Raw genomic sequence first — 18,161 nt, forward strand, 5'->3', positions numbered from 1 at the left:
CTCGTGTAGGATCGATGCACTCATACGGACAGTAGGCCCAGGACAATTTTGAGAGAAGCCTCTCATACACACACGTTCAACAATTGCAAAAATATTTCAAGAAAGCAGTAATATATTGTCCTCCACCAAGGTGCAACCCTCCTACAGAATTCTAATCTTCCCAGTAAAGAGAACCATTATCCTACACATTAAACAATTCCATTTTATAATGATGAATATTTTTCCCTTTTTGATTACCCTCAGGGTTAGATATCTTAATGCCTATTTCAAATCTTTACAGATAAACGCCTGAAGACTACCTAAGTCATACACACAGATCTGGTAGCTTAAATTATAAGTTCCCAAACTTACTTGGCCTACAGATGTCCCTTTTTGAGAAAGAAAAAAATTTACTCAGTGCCTGGCTGGCAATTAAAATTTTGGTACTAAAATCCAGGATAAAGCCCATAATCCAAAATAAAGGGTAGGTCTCTGCTTTTGCATGGCCCCTGGATTGGTCCAGGGCAGTCACGTCCATTTGGGGAAATACTCGTTTATATAATTTTTCAGAAAATAATCATGTGAGAATAAGAAGCATGTGTGAGTTCATCAAGTGGAAGAGGGGGGTGGGTATGACCTACTGCTCTACTCACTGTATCAGATCGAATCAACTGTGTAAGGCGATCTGTTTCCCAGGCGCACATGAACACGAACAAACTGATAATACTCACTCTAAATAAGTATATGTACACTGATCCTCAGAAATAACTGGGTCATCAATTTGATTGTGGCCCTCTGGCAATCTAAGAGAGCTACACAATCAGTTATTTCACTGTTGACATAAGGCTATGAAATGGACATATAAAAATCCTACACCAAAGTCAGAAACACATAAACTAGAAACGACAGAATGAAAACAGAAATTGAGAGCAGTCCAAGTCTGGGGCTTTTGTACCTGTGGAGCCTCGTAAGTGATGGTTCGGGTCTCAGTTTGGACAATGGGGACTTGCTTGGTGGGGATTTCTGTTCTTTGTGAGGCATCAGAAATTGTTACCATCTCTGTTTTGACCACTGGTGGCTAAGGTGGAAAAGGAAGGGAAAAATAAATTCTAGCGGTAAGGATGTAAAAGTGCTTAATGGAACCTTCAAGATAAATGTAAAAACCATATTCAAAAACGCTTTCATGCATAAGAGAAAAGGAAAAAGAGCAATTACCCAAACGCAAACAAAAGATATAAAACCTTTCTTCAAATGCTGCATGCCATATATCATACATACAAGAGAGCTTCCAAATAATGCATAATTTTTAAAAACTGTCTGAAAATCCCTTGTGTGTATGAATGAGAGAAAGATAAGCTAATGTAACACTACCCCTTCTATTATCATATGGTTAAGCTGCAATGGGCACAAATGAGTTGAATGTACAGCCTGGTGGGCAGTGACATATACTTTGGCCTGTCTGAAGGGACTTGAGCTCTACTTTCACTGTAATTTAAAGAGCCCCTGGCTCATGTGAAGGCTCATGTCCTTTCACTGGTCTACCAGCAAGGTGGGCTAAGATTTGTTCTTTTTACCCCAAAAGCCTTTTCTGCTTTACTGACAATGGAGACAGTTATACTTGAAGTTATTCTTTTCAATTATACTTGTCTAAGACTTGGAGTTTATCTTGTGTATTACAAGATACAACATAAAGTTAAATTACTCCAACACTGCATTAATGCTCCAAAACAATTTAGAACATTAATAGAAAAGTTTCTGAAGACCCCACCTATATATTTACTATATAACTTGACTATACTATTTCCAAAATACTACTGTCCTGGAGACAAGTTTCCAATAGAAGTCATTAACTAAAGAGATAATGAGATAATGTGCTGGCAGGAGCAAACAGTAGTCACAGAGTCTCGAAATGCCGTCTCTGAAGGAAAACGGGAAGTTTAACCATGGCACGGTAAAAATCCAGTATATTCTTTCAGGTCAGACTCAACATCACAACTTTCTACTCTATCAAAAATAGCACATGTGAACTACCCCTACATTGTGGGTATTTAATTTTACAATCAAGAAATATTCCACAAATGTAAACCCTCCCTCAGGATAACTCTAAGTTCTAATTCAGGGACACTGCATCTACTGATCAAAACTGCATCTAAGAGGAATCAGGAAAGTTCTCTTTCCTGAAGAGAAAGGAAAAGACATTAAATACAGACAAGTCAACAGGACATATCATTCACTTGCAACTAATCTGGAAGGGATGAGAGATCAGAACAAGGATCAAGTCTAGCCCTCTTTGAAAGAAAGAGACTCATAACGAAACCCTGCAATTCCGTGCATCCATGAGCAGAAAGAGGTAACATTCGCATCACTGTCAGATGCTACGACCAGAACACCATAGTAATCTAAGTTGGCCGCCATTTCTAAAAAAGTCTAAGTTGAGGAAAGAATGAGACACACAAAATTAATGAAGTCCATTCATGACAACAGGACTCACACACACTCACATTGGGCATTTTAAAAACACAGCATATACAGTTTTCTAATTAAAACAATGCAAAAGCATGCAGTGTCAAGAAGAGTACAACGAAGAACAGAAGAACTGGAAATGTTCAAAACAAGCAAAGAAAAGTTTACATGTGAAATGGAAAGGAAGAAAACGATACATCTGCCACCAGAGAATTTACCCAGAAAGTGGGTGGTCGACTTGCAGTAAAGAAGGGAGAAGCCACAAACAGAGGGCAGGAAATCTAAAAGCGGGGCTCTCGCCCCAGGATTTCTCCCAGTAGAGTAAAGAATCGGAATCTTGTTGAAAAGGCTGGCGAAGTGGGAAGGCAGGAAGGGAAGGCAGGTGTTTTACCACCTGCTCTATGATAGGTTAGCTCCCACTTGGGCCTCCAATTTACCTCGGAACAACAGATAATTTGTGGCAAAACATCAATGTCAACACGAGACACCTCTCCATTAACTTTAAGTTGTTCTTCCTCTGTTTCTTCGCTCAGGGCTTGCTTAATAGTGCCTTCGTTTATACTCTTCTCTCCGGAGAGCTTGGGGGCCACTACATTTTCCTGGGTCACTGTTTCTACTGGGATTGCACTGGCACCTGCTTGTTTGACTGGGCTGGCTTCTGGCACTGCTTCCTCCCTCTCTACTACCTTGACTGCTTGACCGGGCTCCTCCTCCGCCTCTTCATACTCCTCCTGCTCCTCCCTTATGGTGCCCTCCATCACACGGTGGTGGGGGCGGTACTCTCCCACATCATCTTCTTCGCTCTCAATGCTGCTGCTGCTGCTGCTGCTCTCAGAAGACAGGGAGGTGGAGTCTTTGGGTGCCAGCAGCTCCACCTTCCGAATATCCCCAGGACCACTCCCAGGTGATAGCTCTTTACCATTCATTTCTTCCGTGATTATGATTACTCTTTCGTCTTTCCCAACCTCTGCCCGTTTCTTCTCTTCCACTATATTCAGAGTCTCATGTGAACTCTGTACAAAAAAAAAGATGGATGAGGGAAAACAAAAATACATGAATAAATTAAAAGGGTAGAAACCCAGACTAACTGATGGTGGTAGGTTCATGTCATGGAGGAAAACACAGATGGTTGCGATGCTGACTGAAAGGGAAGCGGGGACACCGTGGGGGGGTCAGAGACAGCAGGCGATGGTGGTAACAGGGAAAGGGGGGAGAACCTTAACAGCATCACTGGCTCCAGCGCATGGCCCTTCTGACTCGGGAGAGCGTTTCTGCGGAACAAAAAGCAACCAAGGACACAAAATCAATACAGTGTTACCTCAACACCCAGCAAAACAAATATCCAACACAGCAAGGACAGAAGAGGAAGAATCCACATCGACAGTGACCTCTGCGCAGGGTCAAATAAAGGGCAGTCAAGACCAACACCACAAAACTTACAAAATGGAAAACACAAAAACAGCCAATATCCTCCCAAGGTAAGAAAAAGCTTTTGTGGTAGTTATATCTATACCTACTACTTATGTAGCTGATTTTTGGAATTGCGCCAGCACTTACTGAACAGCATAAAGAGAAGTTTTAAAACTTTGAAACCTATTTACAACAACAGGCTTTGGTTTTAAGAAGTCTATGAAGCCCAGACTAAAACTCTACTAAATTAAGGTGATGACACCTTTCTTTTTCGCTGGCTTGTTAAAAAAAAAAAAAAAAATCGTCTTTTAATGGCAAAACTACTCTTGGCCATCGACAGCTACTAACATTAAAGTTTGTTTCAGAAATGATTATTAGCACAACAAATTGTGTAACAGGATAGTAAGAGGGATATTATAATGTTCAGTAGAAGTCAATAATGGCTCCAGGCGGAAAATTTAGCTCCTCCAGCAGCATTTTAGATATCAGATATTAATCAAGTTTTATTATTCGAGATGTTCTTCCCTACCTCCCAAGACACTGGTGTAAGTATTTACTCTAGTTGTTTAGTAAATACCTCTCTGTATATCACTGGTACAAACTACTATGTCATGGTATTAATAACTGGGATAGAAACATTCTTTGTGGAAAAGTTATGTTTTAAAATCTATTTTTAGAGGGCTGTTTTGTATTACTATCCTTATATTTCTAGTGTGCTCTCACATGGAAGTCTACAGAGCAAGTTCATCTCCCAGCCAAGGTCTGCACACAGTGCATCCGCCCCACACTGGCTGTGATCCCACCATGGTTCATGGAAGTCTACAGAGCAAGTTCATCTCCCAGCCAGGGTTGGCACACACAGCACATCCGCCCCACACTGGCTGTGATCCTACCATGGTTCATGGAAGTCTACAGAGCAAGTTCATCTCCCAGCCAGGGCTGGCCACACAGTGCATCCGCCCCACACTGGCTGTGATCCCACCATGGTTCATGGAAGTCTACAGAGCAAGTTCATCTCCCAGCCAAGGTTGGCACACGGTGCATCCGCCCCACACCGGCTGTGATCCCACCATGGCTTTGCATGCTCCCTATCCCAACACGGCTTCCCATCTCCATTCCTCCTAGTTTTCTGCCTGTTCTTGCCTCCTCATTTGTGCCTTCAGGAAAACGTTGCCCTTTTGATCGCATGTAATTGCGAAGTCTAATGAATACTCCTCTCGGGTGCTGTATCTGACGGGCTTACAGCTGTTGTTCGGCTGAGAGATAGCCTCTGAATAAGACTAGTGTCAGGATCTCGGGCTCCTCCAGGATCTCTCAGACCACTGCGTCGGGTCTTTCCATGAATGTGACTTTCGTTCTTCTCAATTTTCTCCTATTTTGCTGTGATCCTAGTCAGAGACCATACTGCTATTTTTAGAAGACTGCTTTACTTGAAAAAGTAGTCTAGTTAACTTTTTGACATTCAAGTGGCACATAGCCTGTGATCAAATCTAAAATAAATCTGCGGGAGAGCGTTGTCCTACTTATTCAGGAAGGCATCTCCCTGCCAGATGAAGGGAAGCAGCGCACCTGTGCATCCTCTAGGCAGAGAAGAACCTTGCTGTGAAACTGTCCAGATACCGACTGGATTGCAGCTATCACTGTCCTAGAGCACACTTTCACAGCATCCACTGCCACCGGTGGCATGGACAACCAGGCGTTCATGGCCCTAAAATGGCACACTCCTTTGCAGCACCTAGGCTCACGTGTTCGCTCTAATCTGCATGGTTAGCCTTAAATACCTGGGAAGAGTATATTTACTTGCTCAAAACTGGTATCACATAAGTCGTGCCACTGATAAAGCAAAGGAGCCTAAGTGTAAGTGAATCTGCACATGTTAGTCACCAAACTGGAAAGCACTGAATCTATTTTGAGAAATAGGTTTTAAAAATAATGATGTCCTAAGATCAGAACACTTCGGCTAGAAATGTTCTCTCAAAGTTCAGGGATTCTCCTAGGGGTCACCAAAAAAGAACTATTTTATTGGCTAAGGGAAGTATCTCAAATCTTCTTTATGAACACATTTTAAAAATCACAAGCCATAGAAAGATGCTTAAGAGAAGTCGGATTTAAAACAAATTGTGCAGAACATACTTAGATTTCTATTGGTCTCGGGGTTTCCTTCTGCCTGAAAACTCAGACTCTGAGCCTCAAAGGTTTAAATGAGTCTCTTTAGGCAGTTTTATTGGGGGCTTAGGGGAGGCACAGGTAGGAGAAATATTCAAATCTATATCTCTTCTACGTGTCTGTGTTCAGTCACTTTTTCTTGAATGTCTTCCTTGGGAAAGGTTAATTGCACTAATGAAAGCACTGGGGAGAGAAACGCTCCTGAATTCCCCCCAAAATAAAAATTATTCTCATATGTGGCTTTTAATAACAGGGGAAACAAAGTAAAATGCACCTCAGACAACCGTGAGAAGGGCGAGGAAGAAAGCGTTTCAGAAGGTGCATTATAGTTCACAACAGTGCCCTCTGCTGTCCAAATGGCGGCTGACGTGAAGGTGGTTCTCACACTATCAGAACAGCCCTTTTCACTAAACAACATGGATGTTATCTCCTCTTCTAGACTCTAGAGAGGTCAGAAAAGGAAGAGCAAAGAATTAACAAGTCTGAACAGGTAGCAACAACCTACTGAAAGGAAAGAAAGGTTACACAAGAAAGAATAACAGAACAGCATAAACTGGAAGAAGGATGAGAATTCTAAGACTCCACAGAAGGATATGTGGAGGCTCACCTGCATGCCAGCTTTTCAATATCTGATAGTTTTACTTTCAGAATCCAGCTAAAATTCCTTGACTTATTGCTGAAGCTCTTATCATAAACTGATACAACCTACCCACTACTCCCCAGCTGACACTACTTCACATATTCCCGAAGTCGTTTTGCGTGTGGACCTTTTTCTGCACAGATGGCCTCTTCTGTGGCTCTCATACTTATAATGCTCACTCCTGGTGTTAGGGCTTGGGTGATTCTGTCCCTAAGGCCACCGTCCCAATTTTGTCATCTAACACTCAGGTAATATCTAGATAGTTTGCACAAGTGCTTGACCTCCAGAGGTCTCTTCCGTTCTCATTTACTGCACAACCAGACATGCTAAATTAATTATGAATGAATAAACTGCATTTGAAGCAATAAAAATCAGGGGGAAATTTTAGACAGAGAAACACCGTGAAGTGAAAATGTGAAAATTATTCGTCCCTAAAAAAAAACTAACCAGGAAAATGTAATAGTCATAGTTCTACCCTTTCAGTGATGGGCCCTGGCCTGGCGGACACGTGGAGTGCCAGGCACAGTTATCATGCGGTCAACCCTCAAAAGTGTGCAGAAGTCATTCCAAAACAACCGAGGGATCTGAACAATAATGAAATAAATAACACTCTGAGTTAGGCGGAGTGGGGGCACGCACCCACAAGGGGAGGAGAATGAGGTGGTGGTATGTACCTGCATTGGAGATAGGAACCGGACTTCCAGATTGATTCAGCTCAATTAAATTCTTATTATTTACAGCATCTCTAGGGTAGGTGGGAAAAGTGTCCTTCCAGGAGAATTTAAGTAAATGGCATTCTTTAATTATTCCATAAAGTGTGCTCAAGACTACTCTAAAATTATAACCTATGTAATCTCTATTAGACATGAGAGAATATACAAATTTAAGCATGTCAATATAAGAGGGTATAAAATAGATGCAGTTATTTGCCAAAAAGTAAACAATGTAGTTCCCAATTTTCTGCTCTACTCTCAAAATGAATTACTCACGTTCAAATTGAAGTCACTTTGAAAGTTCAACCTATTTATTTTTCCAAACAAGACACTATCATTGCATTTTGCTAAATGGTCACAATATAGAAATGGGGGTGGGGGGGTTGTGGCAAATTATATTTTAGGTGTGTTTTTAATTCTATAGCCCAATTACGCTGACAACCCAAAGATAAATGCAAAATCAGTAGCAAAATGAAGGCACTAAAAGTCAAAAACATTATTCAACTGGCTTGCTTTCAACTAATAGTGGAAGCATGGAGTTAGGAAAGTTACTGATACAATATAAGTGAGTAATAAGTTCTGTGGGTAAAGAGATGTATGAAAGATTGTATAGTGTGTGTGTATATATATGCATATATAAATACATATATCTATATATATACACACACATATAAATATATACACATTTCTATATGGGGATTTAGCTTTTTTTAATCCTCAAAAAATTGTTCCAAAAAAAGTTTAAGTAAGGTGGCATGTAAGAAAAAAGGGTTACTTTTTGGCGGTGGACAAAAATAAAAGGAAAAAAGAAAGCAAAAGTAAATCGATAGATAGATCGATAGATCTTGAAGTGTGAGAGAGCTTCAAAACTATTCCTAGAAAAATAGAAGTAAAAGATAATGAACAATTTCCATAACTTTTTGAAGCACCCTCATATATTTTCCTCAGTGTATGTGCGATGAGATAAAAGCAACTTCAAGTGCATATAAAAACCACTCAGGAGCTAGCCAGTGATCAATGGGTTTCAGATGTAAATTCCACAGAGCATCACTTATTTTATCATAATTTCTAAGAAAGATATTTTATATTGCATATTTTCTAAAGTCTGAGATCTGTAAAAAAAAAAATCTAACTTTAAACTTCTTCACCAAACTTCTTGTGCTTTCTATTGTAGAAAAGTCCAAGGACATGAGTTCAACTGATCAAGTAGTACAGCTTGACTTGCTTCTATTGAATAAATTTCTTAAAATATGTATTATTTCAGAACATGTGATGGAAAGTATTACATGTATTGAGTCTAATTCTATGAGGTCTGGCTTAGTAATTAACTTTTTAAAAAATCAATCATTTAATTGGGGCTCTTACAAATCTTTTAACAATCCAACATTCAGTTGTACTAAGCACTCTTGTACATACTGCCATCAACATTTCCGAAACATTTTCTTTCTACTTAAGCCCTTGGTATCAGCTTCTTTCTTCCCCCTTCCTCTCCCCACCTTCCCTCCCCTATGAATCTCGATCAATTGTATCTACTGTTGTTACTTCATGTCTTACACCGTCGAGTGCCTCCCTTCACCCAGATTTCTTTTATTCGTCCCCGTGTGGGGTGTCTATATGTCCCTGTAGCTAACATTTTACCACACAGCTTTGTGAGATTGTTTCTCATAATTATTCAGCTTTGTGAGATTATCTTTCTCATTTGCAGTGTTTCGGAACTATTTCATCGCAACTAGACTTCTAATTCTGCTAGGGCAAGGTTTCACTCTCATTTACTTGGTTGTCTCTGCCCTACCAGGCATTTTGACAAATAATCTCTACTGCCCAGTGAAAACTATTTTTTTTGAAACATCTTTTCCTTATGACCAATCTCTGCTGTCATTCACACTCTCTCTAACTCACTCCTCATCCAGCCACCAGAGGGCTCGGCCAGGCACATACCTGGCTGAAAACTCTCCAGTGGCTTCCTATCACTCCGGTCATACAATTCCAAGCTGTCGACGGGATCATGCTTCCCCTGGTTGGGACCTAGGGAGACCGTCTCTGACTTGCTTCATGCTTCCTCTTGTTCAATAAAGCCATGGTCACTGGATAATTTCAGTTCTCTTCAGCAGTTCCTGCTCTGGGCTACTGCTTTTGTTCTTCCTTAACCCTGCAAAACTCTCCACTTTTGCTTCCTTCTGTTCACAGATGATCAAACTCAAATAATGCTCCCTCACCATGGCATCCTCCTCTGACCACAATGATAAAGCGGCCTTCTCCATCACTTCTAACACATTGCTATATTTCATCTATTTTCTCAACCGTTCTGAGTACCACTAGAAACTAAGCTCTCTAGCCCCAGCCAACAGTGGCTGAGCAGTTGGTTAAGCAAAATCAGTAGAGAAAAAAGATTAATAGGTGAAAATAATAGAAAACTAACCTCTTTAGTTATGTCAGATAGTTCATACATGTTTACAAGAGCACAGATAGAGAATTTAGAAGCCTACTTATAGTGTACAGAAGGTCTTTTGTTATGATTAAAAATCTTAAAAAAGAAAACTGTAAACCAGGACCCTAAGTCAGACGGAATCTGTTAGGTGCATAGTACTATACAGTGCTCTCTCATGTGCAATCATGGTTTCCCAAGTGTCTGCAACATACATGAAGTTCAGGGATCACTTATCATGTAAAACGGTGACTATTCTGCATTTCACCACTCTGACTCTTAAAATACAGCACACCCTGCAACCTGGACTCCCTCACCTTGTGAGCCTGTATTTCTATCGGTGCTGATTGAAGGTTATTTTAATCCTCAAACAAATTACTCCTAAAAAGTTTAAGTGAAGTGTTACGCAAGAAAAATGGTTATTTTATGGCTGTGGGCAGAACTACATGGAAAAAGGAGCAAAGCGAAAGTGGACCCAAGGATGCGCGGTGAACACCTTGTCCGCCTCCTCAGCTCCTCCTTCAGCAGCCCATGCTGTCGCCATCTGGGGCTTCTCCTTCGTGGGTAAAATGTCCTTGAAAAGATGGTCTCCTTTCCTCTATTGTTTTAAAACAATTGACATAACAACAAATAAGACAAATACATTACACCTATAGCAACACAAACATAAAACAGCCATGTGGGTCAGCTACCGGTACCTAACAGGAGAGCAAGACCTTGACATTGTCATCAGGCACTGTTTCTCTAAAAACCACAACACTCTAGAGCTGTGGTTCTCAACCTGTGGGTTGTGGCCCCTTTGGGGGGTCGAACGACCCTGTCACAAGGGTCACCTAAGACCATCAGAAAACACATATTTCCAATGGACTTAGGAACCAAGACACCGCTCCTCTATCACTCTCCAGGAGGGTCCGCCCATATGCAGGTCTGCCCTGATATGAGTACCCATGATACATCATGCAAGATAAAATTTCATTGACTTGTAATTAGAAATAAATATTTTATAATATATAATTACATATTGTTTTTGTGATTAATCACTATGCTTTATGTTCAATTTGTAACTATGAAAATACATCCTGCATATCAGATATTTACATTATGATTCATAACTAGCAAAATTACAGTTATGAAGTAGCAACGAAAATAATTTTATGGTTGAGGGGTCACCACAACATGAGGAACTGTATTAAAGGGTCGCGTTAGGAAGGTTGACAACCATTGCTCTAGAGTCAAATGATGAAATATTAATATGAATACTCTCCCTAAGGGTGAACATATGAATTTCAGTTGTGTGCATCTTGGAAGACCCTCTCATGAGGCTTTGAATCACATTTTTGGTCAGTATCTTTTCCCCTCAGTTCAGCTAATATTTCTGTTTAATCTATTCTTAAAGAACTATTTTCCTTTCTGTTACAAATGTAGAGATGTAAAGCAACTAACAGTCTTGTTTTTAAAAGGTGATTAAAGCGTGGGGGGTGCGGGCATGAAAAATAAACAAGGTGAATAAAAACAGCACTAGACTATTTAGACCATAAAGTGAAAATCTGAAAACATTTAGGTCATACTATGCTGAATTTCAGAAGAGAAGAAAAACGGAAAAGATGAGATTACAGGATAACAACTTTCTATTTTATCAACTGTGCATTAAATATGGTATCCTAAAAAAGCCTACAGAAGTCCAGGGTCAGTCCAGGAGCATCTGAAGGAGCTGACGTAAATGGGAATGTAAGAAGAAATAGTTTGACAATGCATTCAAAAGGCAATACTTCTCTTGGAAGCAGACAGAATAAAGCCATGGGAAGAAAGTGAATGACAGTTCAGAGATATGATACAGTTTTGTTTGTTTTACACAAATTGATCTCTATTTCATACACCAGTTTCTGTTCTGAGTTACATGATGAAAAATATTTCTAAGTTTTCAACAAGGTTCATCGATTTTTGTTTAAAGGTAAGTTTAACTCATTATCCTTCACAGTAATTACTTGAAGTCACGGTAAATACGGTCTACATTCCTAAGTCCTTTGAATTATTACTTTAACTATTAACTCCCAATTTCAAGTTACTAGTAGAAAAATTATTAAAATGCAATATATTATCAGTGTATAGGTTATCCTATGTAATAACTCATTAACATTAATTTATTTGAGAGAAATGTAATAATTTCATTCTGAAATTAATTCAAAAGTATTATTAAATCCATACAATTTACCTAGGAACTACACCAATAAATATTACCTTGTTAATAAACATTTAGTGTGTAAAATATTGTTAGCAATTACATTAAAAAATCAAATGCAAACACTTTCTAACTATCAACATATCACCTAGAATGAGACAAATTGCCAACAAATAGCTCAGCGACATACCCCTGGAGTCTGCAGGGACAGAGGTGTGATACGTCGTTTCTCCCATTCACTGGGGCGTGGTTCTGGTGTGGATTCCATAAAATTGCGCTTGAGTTCACTAATGCTAGCCTGATGTTTCAGTATGTCCTCCTGGGCCTTATCCAAGTCCTAGCAATGTGTAACGTGACAAAGGGGAAACAATCCAAGGTGGGGGGGTGGGGGTGGGGGCCCAATGGGACAAAAATAAAGACAAAGCAAACATATGAGTAAAAAAAAAAACTAAAGCAAGAAAAATGCCAAGTCTCAAAAGCCATGTTTTTTATCTATAAAAAACCTTCATAAACTTAGTCAAAATTTGAAAACAAAGCCAATATGTAACTTTTTAGGATTTAGATTTTGAAAGATTTTCATTTCTTCCCTGTTTCAAACTTATAAAGAAGCATTTACATTACCAGAAAGAAGTCATAAAGCTAGTCATAATAGGCCTTGTTTCATATATCTGGGTCTGCAATGCAGCCCAAGCTTCTGTCCCTGCAAATTTACCTTTTGGATTAGGAATACGACCTCAATAGTATTTTGTAAACATAGGAAACCAACTCTAAAAAGGAGAGGGGTAGACTCAGAAGAACACTTGGCTTAGGGGTAAAATCGGTCCAGGACCATCCAAAAATGGAAAGCCAAGGGTCAACCACCAGGAAAATTCTCATGTGGCTTTTAATTAGGGAAACAAAATACTGCTCCCAGAAATGCTTTTGCTTGGCTCCTTTGTAAATTAACCAGAACACACACTGCTCTCATATACTTGCCAAATACAGAGGTGGGCCCCAGTCACTGACTGTGCCAAATGGTGCTTTATACAGAGAAACTGTGAGGTGGGTTTTCATAGAAGGCTCTAATAAATGCTGTTTGTGGGAGTTTTCAGACTGGCCCGAATATGCAATGTTTGTGGAGGTAGAAGAGATGGAGAATTCAGGACACTATTTTAACTGAATTTTAAATGTTTTACACTTCAAAACTCCCAGGAGTCACCTGTGGTTTCTCTTTCATCCCACCCCCAGAGGCACAGGCCATGCACCTGAGAAAATCAGAGCCCCACAAGTTCATGCACAAGCAGAGTAGCTCACCTAATGAGCTCCTTCCTGTTGCCACCTGCAAAAACTGACGGAAATCTACAAATCTTTGCATGGCATGGAAAAAGGACTGTGGCTTGAGATCAGGCACATTTCTTGGATTTGTTCAAGGCAATGTTATGTTTTACACTTCACAACATTTTAGTAAGTTATGTAAAAATACATTTCTAACAGTTATCAAAGCTGCCAAAAGCAACCAAACAGATTAGTCAGATTACTGAGAATTGCGGCTCTCCACTCTAGCACATATACTCCCCTGAAGAGAAAAAGTTCTGCTATGACACAGGGGGCATGGGTAATGGGGTGGTTGGGTTTTGCTTTTTAACCAAAACAATCCCATTAATTAGCATACATCAACAGAATACTGCAAATGGACCACATTTCTTAATTTTAAAAATAATGGCCATAGTTCAAAAGGCAAATGATTGAATGCCTAATGAACAAATGTCTTTTCTGTTTAATGTATACTAAGGATGGGATTGTGTAACTTCAGTTTCTCTGGTCTAGAGATAACCTATTAGGAGAAAATAGGTTTATCCATAGAATGGCTTCACAATTAATGGACAGAAACATTATGCATTTGACTAAATAGAACGATTTTTCCCCTTGGTCACTGTGAGAACTTCTGGTCAATAAGGTCCTCCCTGAGCCTTTAAAAGAATAAAGCCCAAACTGGTGACATGCACCCCACCACATCGAGTCTCCCCCATGCATTTCATGCACTGTGCTTGGAGAAAATCACCAGCCAGCTGTGCGTGACACCTCCCTTCCACAGCAGCCTGGCAGCCAGTAGGACAGAATGATGTTCTGAGATTATACCAACCTCCAACATTAAATTGCTATGTCTGACATAAATATTATCCCCTTCTACTCTCAAGGAACTTTTCTGTGAAATTAAATCACACACAGGGGGGGGGGAGGCAAACACATGTAAATGTATCAATGAGCAAGCACCAAAAATGACCCAGAATATGATCATCTAAGACATTAAAATAAAAGGGAAATCGCAATCTTAAGAACATCAGGCCACAGCTAAAACAACACTCGCAAATGAGCCCTGAAAGCACACTCTACACACGGTAACAAAGGCAGGCAGCAGCCACCAGAGTTAACTTAAAGGGAAAAACATCCACCTCCTCCAGCTGTGCTGCTGCTTCTTCTTCTTCTTCTTCTTCTTCTTCTTCCAGCTTCACCTGAAAAGTCACACAGCACATGGCCACAAAGAAGTGAGGTGTTAGTGGAACTCTGCCATCAGTGCCAAGAAGCTGACGTTGAATGTAATGGTGAACCAGCACTACCAACCTTCGTTGTCTGGGCCTCAGGAGATGCAGAGTATTAAGCCAGTTGGGTCTTCCTTTGCCTACTGTGCGGTACAAATGATGGAAGTGGCCCTTTGCAGAGATGAAATGGAAAATGGGGCTTCATTCTCTCTCACCCTAGGATTAGCTCTGCCTTTGAATGTTTTTATTTAAGACTATAAATGTGAGAGTGCAAAAATGGCACAATCCAATTAAATTGGAAACATCCAGGGCAATTGGTGCTATCGAAAGTGATCTTTTGGCTTTATATTGGGGGTAATGTTCACTCTATTACTCTAATTTGTAATGGGGATTTTTCCCCCCTCTAAAGGGGACTTTGGGAATTGGTTTTGCTACTTTTATATTAAAATAGTATTTAAAAATAATCTTTGCAATATGTACACTTTCATTTCATTAACATCTTTAAACAAGGATAGATTTTCACAGATGAACATTTCTCAATATCTAACAACACAAAGGAATTAGGAGCCTTCATGGCACCATGTGCTAAATATATAGAGCTATAAACCACATGGTAAATAAACAGTTCAAATCTACCAACTGCTGTGCAGAAGGAAAGACAAGGCTGCCGGCTCGGGTAAAGGTTTAGTCATAGAAACCCACTGGGCAACTGTACCCTGTCCCATAGGGTCACTATGAGTAAGAATTGGCTCGATAGCAGTGAGGTTAACTAAAAGGCTGGTTCAAATCCACCAGTCACTTCCTGAGAGAAAGACGATGCTGTCTGCTCCCATTTATAGCCTCAGAGATGCTAGAGAATAATTCAAATGCCTTATAGGGTCTATCAGTCAGGACTGATTTGATGGTAGCTGGGTTAATATCAAAGGAAACCGTGTAGCCTTCATACATCAATTCATGGCAGGGTCATATAGCACATGTATTTTTCTACTTTACTGACATGACAATGCTAAACCTCAAAGTTCAGGGCACTTTTTATTTTTTTAAACCACTCCTAACACTTATGAAAGGTAAGCAGGAGCTCACGGGCACTACTAATTGGTTAAGAACCACTTTCCAATTATCTGGTCAACATATGAGTTTCAAAACGTTGATTTCTCAGATAAAAACTTTATGAATTGTAGTTTCTTCATGATGTAAATTCATGGCATTATCCTCAGATTTGGGTTGTGGTTTGCTCTAGATTTTGGGATTCACTCTATGTGTTAATAGAACTGACAGCATATAAGATACCAAATCACCAGGTAGCATCTGGCAGAACAGCCAGGGAACATATTACACATGTTACAATGGACATAGTACAGAGGTAGAGCACTTTGAAAAACAATCATCTGATGAAATCCAGGAGACAGTACCTCGATTAATAGTCCCTTGGGGTTATAGCAAGGGAACTTGGGTCTAATAGGGAGCTAAAAATCATGCGTATGAGTATAAGAAAAAAATGTTCTAAAACTTTGGTGATGATTGCACCAATCTATTCAAATCATTGAATTGTATGGTATGTGAATTATATGTCAATAAGAGTTGTTTAAAGAAAATTTAAAAATTGTCTCGATCTAGCACCTTAGTTTCAAATAAAAGAGCACACAGAGACCCAAACTCAGTGTTGTGCAGTTCACATTTTTAAAAGCTGGATTCCATTTTTCACATTTACTTAAGAAAACACACAGCAGATTCTTCACAAAATACCGGATATACTAACTCTGGCTTATAATTACCTGGTTTTGTGGTGTTTTTTCTTGTTGTCTTAAATACTACCTAAAAACTCATCTCTTTCCCCAAAGCTACAGAAACAGGGAAGTGTAAGAGTTTCTGTGATTAAACCTACAAATGTCAGGAGGAAAAACTACAGATATATCCTTATGAATGCAAGAAATATAGCTTCCTGCCAAGAGAAATAACAATACGAGGGAGTTCTATTAAACTACATCAATTACAATTATGTCCACTGCAGCCCAAGTTCTAGATCAAGACAAAAAAGTTATATTCTACAAGGAAAAGAATTCCTACTTGTCGACATACTGGTCCTAATATACATGCTAAAGGCAATAATACAGGTCTCCCTCTTTTTTGGTATGGGGTTCACATGGGTAGGGGCTCAACTGCTAACAGGGATGGCGGTTCAAGACCAGCCAGCAGCTCTGTGGGAGACAGACCTGGAGATGTTCTTCTGTGAAGGGTACTGCCTGGGACACCCTACAGGGCAGTCCTGTCAGGACTGCCTTGACTGGATCCAACAACATGGTCTAGATATTTATAAAAGAAGCTTACCACTTTGCTCACTTAGGATGTGTAGACCTGGTCAATGACAATCGGTGGAAGAAAAACCTACAATACACTTACTTCTCATGCGTTTTAAACACTCCATGTGTGAAAATGTGAAGATTGTGATATTTTAGGGGAACTTATGCACATGTTTACACTCTTACATCATTGGGAAAACATTAGCAGGGAAGTAGAGTTCTGCTGACCCCACAAATTAAAGCTTATGTAGGAGGGACAGCAACCACGTCTTCTTCCTCTGTTTTGTCATTTGCGTCACAGTCGTAAGAAACATTCAAGGAAGATGCTTTAGCTTCGAGGTAGCAGAGGGACAGAGCCAAAGGAAGTGCGAAGGTGAAAGAAAAAGAAACAGAATGTGAAGCAGAGAGAAGTAACCCAAAGATGAGAATAAGGGAAGGAAGGAATGAAGGGGAGGTGATAGGAACATAATGCTGAATGTCAGGCGGGAGGAAGGAAACCCAGACCTTGGGGAGGCTGGGGAAAGCGAGGTAACCATCTTCATCAAGAAGTGAGGGAAAGCATTTGCAGAAACGGAAGGAAAAGTATCCAAACTCAGAATCGTGGTGGTCATCCACTTTATGAGGCTTCTCGAGGCAGGGAGAAGGGCAGTCTGGTTGAGGACAGGATAAGACAGAGTCCAAGACAGAGTCAAGCGTGGGGACTTCAGGGTCACCCTGCTCTGATGGGTCACTTGTGAAATTGAGTTCTATGCTGTCTAGAGTGATCTGGTCTGCCTCCCCAAAGGGGTCTTCCTCTGAAATGTCAGAGAGCAAGTCCAGGTCAGGGACTGGCAAAAGGAGTGAGGAGGAAGATGAAGTAGAGTGGATGAGTGAAGGTGGGCGCATGGAAACAGACTACTCTCAAAAGCAAACCCATGATTGAGTATGAAATTATATAACGGGCACATCATAGAAAAGAACAAATGTAAGACAGAAAGGGAGAGAAGAAATAGGTAGTTAGTGAGGACTTTTACTAAGAAAGGGGGAAATATTAACATAGCTACAAAATGAATTAAATGATTCATTTTTAAAGAGAAAAGCAGGACTACCGTGTACACTCGTGTATAAGCCGAGTTTTTCGGCACATTTTTAATACAGTTTTTGTGGTAAAATTAGGTGCCTTGGCTGGTATTCGGGTCGACTTATACTCGGGTATATGAGGTACTTCTGTCACACAGAATGTAGACGTACAGACTTAGTTACTATTTTCCAAGCAGTAATACACAGAGCCTATGAAATTGAAACAGCATTATTACTTTATGCTCTGGTTCTGACAAACATTCTTACCATTAGCAAAAGAGCAAAAGGGACACCGCCACCCACCCTGC

General features: G+C 40.1%; 1 protein-coding gene across 1 annotated transcript in view; it reads right to left on the reverse strand.

Moving 5' to 3' along the window:
* EPB41L2 (erythrocyte membrane protein band 4.1 like 2) overlaps positions 1-18,161 on the reverse strand; it is a 235,655-nt gene that overhangs the window by 26,722 nt on the left and 190,772 nt on the right. The window contains exons 13-18 of the mRNA XM_030886731.2: positions 14,098-14,160; positions 12,166-12,312; positions 10,293-10,394; positions 3,660-3,713; positions 2,880-3,455; positions 935-1,057 (exon numbers count right to left, since the gene is read on the reverse strand). Of these exons, the coding sequence (XP_030742591.1) occupies positions 935-1,057; positions 2,880-3,455; positions 3,660-3,713; positions 10,293-10,394; positions 12,166-12,312; positions 14,098-14,160 (1,065 nt within the window). The remainder of the gene's footprint in view (positions 1-934; positions 1,058-2,879; positions 3,456-3,659; positions 3,714-10,292; positions 10,395-12,165; positions 12,313-14,097; positions 14,161-18,161) is intronic.

The sequence above is a fragment of the Echinops telfairi genome, unplaced genomic scaffold, assembly GCF_000313985.2.
Source record: "Echinops telfairi isolate 266 unplaced genomic scaffold, ASM31398v2 ScPeMD7_3533;HRSCAF=4204_0, whole genome shotgun sequence".
NCBI classification, from domain to species: Eukaryota; Metazoa; Chordata; class Mammalia; order Afrosoricida; family Tenrecidae; genus Echinops; species Echinops telfairi.